Source organism: Octopus bimaculoides, chromosome 14, assembly GCF_001194135.2.
Source record: "Octopus bimaculoides isolate UCB-OBI-ISO-001 chromosome 14, ASM119413v2, whole genome shotgun sequence".
In the NCBI taxonomy this organism is placed as follows: Eukaryota; Metazoa; Mollusca; class Cephalopoda; order Octopoda; family Octopodidae; genus Octopus; species Octopus bimaculoides.
This window is the reverse complement of record NC_068994.1, coordinates 2,860,403-2,869,822: the sequence shown is the minus strand read 5'-3', so window position 1 is coordinate 2,869,822 and position 9,420 is coordinate 2,860,403. Positions and strand designations below refer to the sequence as shown.

General features: G+C 30.2%; 1 protein-coding gene across 1 annotated transcript in view; it reads right to left on the bottom strand.

Annotated features, from left to right (window-relative positions):
• LOC128249425 (uncharacterized) overlaps nucleotides 1-9,420 on the bottom strand; it is a 79,280-nt gene that overhangs the window by 64,907 nt on the left and 4,953 nt on the right. The window contains exons 2-4 of the mRNA XM_052972999.1: nucleotides 7,128-7,275; nucleotides 5,252-6,802; nucleotides 3-1,754 (exon numbers count right to left, since the gene is read on the bottom strand). Coding sequence (XP_052828959.1) covers nucleotides 3-1,728 — 1,726 coding nt within the window. The 5' untranslated portion in view covers nucleotides 1,729-1,754; nucleotides 5,252-6,802; nucleotides 7,128-7,275. The remainder of the gene's footprint in view (nucleotides 1-2; nucleotides 1,755-5,251; nucleotides 6,803-7,127; nucleotides 7,276-9,420) is intronic.

Genomic DNA, 9,420 nt, shown 5'->3' with positions numbered 1-9,420 from the left:
TATAAAATATGGAGCATTATCATTTTTATCTAAAATTTCTATAAGAATGTTGGCAGTGTTATTCAAAGAAGGCATCCCATTATCTTTGACTAAAACATGTAAATTATAGATGTCTTTCATTTCTCGATCTATTGGTTGTGATGTAGAAATAAATCCATATTTTGTCAGTTGGAAAGGAATGTTATGATTGTTGTTATCATTGATGAGAGAATATGTAAGTTGGCCTCCATCTCCAAGATCTGGGTCTGTAGCATTGATGAAGCCAATAGGGAAGTCAACTTTCTGGTTTTCATAGGTGAGGAATTGGAATGTCTCTTTGGTAAAATGTGGTTCTACATCATTGACATCAGTTACTTTGACAGCAAACTGTTTCTTAGTTTTTAATGGAGGTGATCCCATGTCATGACATACAATAGAAACAACATAATGATCTATAGTTTCTCTGTCAAGAGGTTCTTTCACCAATATTTTATATTCTTTAGAACCCATATTAGAAAGCTGGAACATTTTATGATGAATATTACATTTAATTTGTCCATTGGGTCCACTATCAGTATCAATTACCATAACATAAGCTATAAAACTTCCAATTTTACTTGCTTCTGAAATAGCAGTAGAAGTCTCTGTTAAAGGTGATACAAAATCTATATTTATTGATGGAACATTATTTTGATTGCTAATAACATTAATAATCAACATTGTCATGGAGCTTAATGAAGGATTTCCACCATCCCTAGCTTCAACATATAATTGATATTTACTTCCTTTATTTCTGAAGAAATTATCATTGGCGAAAATTTCTCCTGTTTTATGATTTAATTTAAAATGTTTTTTAACATATTCTTTTGTATTTCTATGTAAAAAGTAATTAATATTTCCATTTTGACCAGAATCTAAATCTGTTGCTGATAAAACAAAGACAGGAGAAGACATATGATGTGTATCACTGATGGTGGTATTATATAATTTTTGTGTAAATGTAGGTCTGTTATCATTGACATCAATAATTGATATTTCAATGTCCAGAATACTTTCTTTTGGTGGAGAACCTGCATCTCTAGCAATTAACTGTAACATATATGCGTCTTGTAATTCTCTATCTAATTTTTCTTCAAGTGTTATTTCTAGTACATTTATTCCATCAGATTCTTTAAATATGGAAAGTGAGAATTTTTTGGTGTTATCTTTGAGTTTATATATAATATCAGAATTTGGAAGACTAATATCTTTATCAACAGCATTTGGTATTGATTTTGTTGATCCTTTCCCATCTGTTTCATAAAATTTGATTTTTAGCTTGTTTGATGGGAACTCTGGTTGATGATCATTAATATCTTCTATAATTATTTTAATGTTTAATATCTTTAGAAATGTTTCTTCTTTCCTTACTGCTACTTTAACAGTTCTAGAGCATTCTTTCTTGTAAATACAAAGTTTTTCAGCATCCAGTGTTTGAGTAGTGTATAGTTTTCCTAAGTTGGTGACATTAAATAAATGAGAACCACTCTCAACTGTCCTTTGTAGTTGTGTAAATGTAATGAGAGTGAGCTGTTGATGTGTAAGAGGATTTGATAGGTTAGAGTCAGCTGCAATATCTCCAATGTATGTGTGTGGACTGTCTTCTTCATTGACATGGTAAATGTAGTCTATGGACATGACAGAATACATTAGTCCATAGATAAGGTAAAACTGCAAAGTGTTGCTTGTCATCTCATTATTGTAGTTCATTATTATTCATGAATATATCTCTAAATCTAAAAAGAAAATAAAACAAGCTGATTGAATCAAACAGTCATATACAGAAATTTTAATATAGAGAAAATATATATGTCAAAATCAAGTGTGTGAAATTTATCATGTAATATAATCAATAATATTCTGAAATATTAGTAACATTATGAAATAATGAAGTAATATCTTGATAGTACAAGTTTCATATATGCCTGTGACCAGCTGTTCGAGTGAAGTCAAATTCATACTTGGTAAAACATAGAAGTGTATTCCATAATTATAAAAAAAATTAAAATCCATAATAGATAAAATTAGATCTTCACTCATATGAAGTGATTAGACCAAGAATGCATTGCCTCTATATCCAAAATTAGACGTGACAAGAGATCTTAACACATAAACTGTGCTATTTGCTTTTATGACATAAAGTTTTCTCAGTATGAACTTATTCCTAAGATTGCAATTAATGAATTACATATTGTAAATAATGTAAAAATAACACATTATTTTTTCAAACAATATCATTACATCTGTTTTTTATACTTAGCTGTTAAATGGAATTTGATGTTAGGTCACTTGTGAGTGCATCTTGTAATATCTAACTCAGTCCAACCTGTTGCATAATTAGGTTGTTGGCTACAAGGCTGGTAATTCTGCCAAACTTGCATGGTGTGAAGGGTGATTTTGGATAAGTTGCAGGAAGCAAAACAAAACTTATCAAAGAGCTGGTGAACTTAGATAAGTCATTAGCCATCCAATAAGACATACATATGCAAGTTATATATGTGTATGTTAGTGAAATGTTCATATTTCATTCAAATGAAGCATGGAAGAAAAAGGTAACCTTCATTGCCCCAGCATCAAAGTTGGCAGCAGCAGCCCAATGGGGCAACTGGTGTAGGTGGAAAAATACCATCATACAAGATTAAAAGCTATGGTGCAAGGTAAATATTGTTTTGTTTTCATATTCAAAGTGAAATAATCTATGCAGTCATTTGGTCTCTCAAATGTGCCAACCTCTTAGTAATATACTTAATCTAACATTCGAAATGCTAAATTTCAAGGCAGAGGAAATTGTATGAAGAAGAAACCTGAAACAACTTGAATTGATTCCAACATAGCGCTCAGTTTTCGTTTTTTTCTCTAAGAATGTTACCTGTACCTGTATTCAGATTAAAACTATGCAAAATGTATTTTTCATTATCTTATATTAATCATCAACTTATTTCATTTCCCTTTTATTATATTGTTCATATGACAGAAATCATGAAGAAAAACAACTTTGAAGCTCTCAACCCGTGGGAAGATACCCTATTGAGTTGGTTATCAATCTTTTTAAAATAATGGCAGTTAATATATTTTTATTAAAGCTTTTAAGATAACAGAGTTGTTCCCCCTCTCAATCTTATATTTTATCGTACAAGTCCGTCGATGCATAGTGTTCTTGGAAGAAATATATATCGCCAATTGTACATTTTATTGAAATATTTCACTTGACTTCTAACTAATGTGGCTCTGTATTATAGACTTGTAATCTGATTGATTAAGTTATATTATAGTGGCAACTGACTGATTTCTGTTAATAGATTTTCCTTCCAGGAGCACAGTAGCGCCAAATAAAATCTGATACAAAATAGAGAATTTTAGCCCTTTAGCATTGAACAACCATTCTAGTTCTGGTGACAACCAATACATCCAGTTCACACTGCAAGACATGCATAAAACTGGGAAATTTTCTTTGTTACTGTGTGTGATAGATTACGAGAGTGAGATGAGTAATGAGACTTCTTCAACCCATGCCTACATGGAAAGATAGATATAAAATTACGAAAATGATGAGGAATAACTATTTTAATCCTTATAAAAATTCTGGTGTTAAATGATAAATTAACTTTTCCTTTAATTTCTATTAATGAGATCATATAAAATATAAACCTATATCCTTAGTTTTATGATTGTTATTTTTGACTAGTTCTGATCAGTTTTGCTTGAGAAGACATTTAACAAAAATGTAGTCAATCAACTAAAGGAAGACTGCATGTTTAAATGCCCAGACATGCTAAACTGCCGTCTGTTGTGATATCATGCTATATTATACAGACTGTCTGAAATAAAAATAGATTTCGGAGTATGTTTGAATTTTTGTACAGTTGGTAGCATTATGAAGCATGTACAAAAGTAAAATCTACATAACAAGTAAATTTCTAATTTTGTGGAATTGATTGAGTTTGCCACAAGAAATGGCTGTCATAAATTGCTGGAAAAATAATCTTATTTCTTTTACTTATATTTGACTGAATATTTGTGGTATGTGTGTTTATGGTGTTTTAGTTATGATTGTGATTGTTTTTCTATGTAAGTTGAAAACATTATTCAGAAGACTCTGATATTAGTAGAATTATTTACACAAACAAGAAAAATGGTGTTCAGATATTTTACAATAGGTATCTTCATGTTTCCTGATCAAACTCTTCCAATCTTGATAAAGTAGTAATAATAATATAGAAATAATTTGTAATTAGGGATAATTTTGAAATCCTTTATATATATATATATATATATATAAAGAATTCTTAGTTATATTTGCTTATCATCATTATTTATTAAAAATGGGAGTAAAAATAACATGCATTTACTGCAAATTACGATTTTTACTTCACTACACTTGAAAATATAGAATTTTGAATTTGCTTATGTAAGTGGCCAAAATAAGTGATTGAAAATATTATAAATTAAAATATCTGGTGATGCTTGTCTTTGTAGAATGAAGTGCAATGATTTGCCGAGTGTATGAACATATATTTTCATTTATATATAGTTATTTTAATTATATATATTTACAGTGATACAGATGTTTATATAATTGATTCTGTTTTCTTGATAAGAATAAATATTAAAAGATATCAAAATAAGTTTAAAAAATATATAATTTGTAATTAAGAATAAAAGAAATAACTGAATAATATTTTTAGTTTTAAGCATGAATGTCATTCTTGAGGTTATTTGTAAAATTAATAATAAAAACTTGCAATAAGGAATCAAAACAAAGACTGAATTTGTTCACAGAGAAACTTAATGCTAAAATGAAATTATATACTTTGAAATTAGCAGTCCATGCATATTTTCATATGCATTTGATTCAATATTCTATTTAAATAGAAGGAAATAAGACATTCTCAAAGGTTAATAAATATTGCCTATTTGAACTGATTTATAGAAATACTTGAAATAATAATTTTAAAGAATTATAGTAATATGTATGAAAAATATAAAGTAAAATACAGTTAACTGACAGTCTAGTATTTGCATAATGATAACTGTTAAATATATTTACTTTTACAAAGTAACTATCCTACTTCAATAGCAATAGCTTTTGGTAATGGCTACATAATTCCATGGTTTCCTATTTCCTTGCTTGAATATATTATTATTAAATATATTAGTATCTATTTCTCATGCTTCAATATCCTAAAATATGAACAAAATATCAAATGAGAAATTGCAAAGTAATATGACTTACCTACATTGTTTAATCCTTTGTGCTTCTTACAGAAGACATTATTGCATGGTGCTTCAGTGTAACTGCTGCTGTAGTAGTTTGACAAGGGCAGTATGTTGATGGTGTAGATTTGTGAGTCATACTGAGAGCCAACTATATTCTAAAGACATTTTTTCATCTGAGCATACTGAATTCACTTAAATTATTTTACACAATGATTAAAATATTTAATAATGACTTTTGCTAAAGTATTTTCAGTTTATTTCAAACTACATTAATGTGTGTGCATGTATACGCACGCACACACACACACACACACACACACACTTACGTATAATGGGTAAGTATATGTATGGCAAAAGGCATACAATAGATATGGATCAGCTTAGAGTTCAGTAGATTGAATTCCTAAAATCCAACATCCTAATTGTGTTGCTACATATTCCACTGTTAGAAGGAATGGATAGCAACACAATTACAATCAATTATATCAATTATATCAATTAAATTGATATATTTCGTAGTTATTTGTTAACGTCTGTTTAGTACATATCTATGTATGCATAATGACTGCTATTACATCTGTTTGTTACTGAATCCTTGATATGGGTGTAAAGGACAACATTGAGTTTTCTTTCTTCTCAGTTGTACTTTTGCTTATGAAATCACTGGAAAGCTACTTATTTATAGAGGAGTACTATTAACTAACTTCTTGTGTTTCACTTAATTATATTTTATATGCATATTTCTGTAAACTATTTATAAATTTTTTAATGCTATAAAGAACTGTTTGTTCATCTCTTATTTTTTCTGTGAGTGTGTGTGCGTGTGTTTGTATGCACACACACACACACACACACAACTAGTGGATTATCTCTTGTATGCAGATGCTTAAAACACTGATGTACATATTTATGCACTGTGTACTGCAGTATGTAAAATATTAATTTCTAAGTTCAGTAGCAATTTCATTATACATATTACAGTGGATTAGTCGTCTATGAAATACCTGTCTAGATTACAAGAAAAATAACATTACTGAAAACTATCATTTTAATAATTTTAAAATATTGATCTGAATGTTCAAAATAGTAGAGTTAGTGCCAGAAATGATAAATTGTCGAAGTGTATGTTTTCAAGTAGTTTTGTTCCTATATTTTTTAATTGCAGAGTATATTGCTAAAATATCTGCTATTAATAAACAACTAATGAGGATTTAATATGTTATAAAGTTATCTTTGAAAATTTTGACCAAGTACATGATCAAAATTGATCACTTATGTGTCAACATTTCTAATTTACATATTTACATATTTTTTATATATAAACTTGGATTAATTAGTTCTTGTTATGTATTTGCTGATTAGATTAATTTTATTTTAGAAGAGTGTCTTAATTATATTCCATTTCTGGAGTCAAAATGCAAGAGGAATTTAATTTATCCCCAGTACTAAGAATTGGAGTCATGTTAGTCCCGTATTTATTATTTCTTATATATTGGTTCAAGATAAGTGTCTTGTTCATGTCCACTCTTTGGCATTGGAGGTATGTTTGGTGTATAATTACTATATTCTGAAAGGGAGAAAAATACAAAATAATATAAATAATATCTGAGAATAGAATTTTGTGTCAATGAGAAAAAAAAGGAAGAAAGAAAATACTTGGTTCTAAAATAGTCCTGTATTAATATTAAATTAGTTTATCTATTTTCAAAATTTTGTAACTTTGGATCTGCTTATGTTACAGCACTTTCTTTTATTTAGTTTACTTTTCAAGTACTTTATATATACTTTGTATATTGCAATAAAAATTATTCAATGTTATGAATATAGTACAACTGCACACATGCACATCGACATAGTCAGTATCCAATGTTTGTTGATATTTAACAAGTTACCTGCTGGTTGATGCTTAATATCTCCTTCATTCCAACCACAGTTGTGATCTCTTTGAGATGGCAATGTATCACTTAGGTTGTTTGATGTCACAATGCTACTGTTGTCACCTTGCTCATAAGACCCATCTGAAACTTGCTTATTATAGAGCTGTCAATGAAATAACAAGGACTCAGTCATATATTTAAGATATTAGATTACACAGTATTACGTTTTTATTAAGTACATTTTAAATTGTATTAAAGAACCAATTGAAGAAATATTGCTCAAACTAGTTGGAAATTTTAATAGATCTATAATACATAGAAATACATAATTTGTCTATTTAAATTTTGATTATGAATAAATTTAGATAATTAAGGTAACTGAGCTCTGTAATTTTTTTTATTGAAAAGCTGACCAACTAGATAAGTCTTGTGTGGGAAACATTGTCATGAATTCTAAAAAGTAGTTCTGAAATAAACACATATTCATGAAGGTTGGCATTCCTCAGAATATGGTAATAACCTGCATTGTGTTGAATTTATAAACTGCTCTGATGAAAGTTATCTTTCAGTGATTTTGTGCTGCATTTCAAGGTTGATTAAACTTGATAAGATAAATGACTTGTTATAATTTATATACCCAGTGATTCAGATGTAACATGTTAATGTTTAATTGAAGACAGCACCATGCAATACGATGTATCCTGGCATATAATATGAGCTGAAGTCTAGAAATTTGATATGGACATAAAGTATTTTAACTGAACATTCTGATTTAATGAGGTTTCTTTCTAAAACTTCTTCTATAGAGTAATTAAATTATTATCTACTTGTATATGTGTAATTATCTGCTCAACTGTAACAACATGAGAAATACAGTTCCTTTTCACACAATTGCCTTCATTTCCATTTGATAGCATCCTTAGCGACATCTTGAATTGTAAGTAAATCCAACATTAGCTGTGATTAATAATTATTTACAACAAATATAGCTATGTGGTGAGAAGTTTGCCTCCCAACCAGTCCCACTGGTTCAGTTCCACTGCAGAGCATCTTGGGCAACTGTCTTCTACTACAGCCCCAGGCTAACCAGATCCTTGTTAGTGAATTTGGTAAGTGGACACTGAAAGAAATCCACTGTACGTGTGTCTTGGTGTTTGTGTCTGTACTCCCACCACTTGATGACTGGTATTGGTTTGTTAACATCACCATAACTTTGAAGTTTGGCAAAAGAAACCGATAGAATAAGTGCCAGACTTTAAAAAAATAAGTACTGGAGTGATTTGTTTGACTAAAACCCTTCAAAGCAGTGCCCCAACACAGTTGCAGTCTGATGATCAAAATAAGCTAAAGGAGAAAGAACCAAGGAAGAACTTTTGTGAGAGCAAAAAACAAAAAAACATATCTTATTTCTGTGGATGTAAGAATGGAAATGAGAAGATTAAAGGGTGAAGGAGTGATGTGGGAGAAAATACTGTGTGATCACAGTTAGATAAAGGACTGCCAGGCTCATGAGTATTCCAGTTCTTATGCTTTTGTATGCCATGTGTATGCCATTGTGTTTACATAGAACATATATAGATAGAAACATTACATCATACTACTACTATTATAGTTGTTACCAGTTCGACATTCAAAAGTTGTTGGGTTGACAGTGGTGGTCGTATTGGTTGTATTGATTTTGGTGTTGGTAATGATGATAATGGTGGATATTGTTAACTGTAGCAGTGGTCATATTTTTCTTGTTAATTGTTTTGCTGTTGCTTTTTATTCTCAAGTCAATTATAATTTTGACCTAAGATGAAAGACATTGCATTCAATTTTTAAAATATACTACAGCACCAAATTATTTCATGTGATTGTCTTTTATTTTAGAGGGTGTTGCTTATCTTGTTCATACTATTGTTGCTGTTGTTATTAGTCATTAAAGAGTTGGTAGTGACCCTAGTTGTATTGGTTTTGGTGTTGATGAATGGTAGTCGTGAAGGTTTTTATATATATATATATATATCATCATCATCATCATCATCATCATCGTTTAACGTCTGCTTTCCATGCTAGCATGGGTTGGACGATTTGACTGAGGACTGGTGAACCAGATGGCTTCACCACGCTCCAATCTGATTTGGCAGTTTCTACAGCTGGATGCCCTTCCTAATGCCAGCCACTCTGAGAGTGTAGTGGGTGCTTTTACATGCCACCGGTACGAAGGCCAGTCAGGCAGTACTGGCAACGGCCATGCTCAAAATGGTGCATTTTATGTGCCACCTGCACAGGAGCCAGGAAGGCGATGCTGGGCACAGGTGCTATC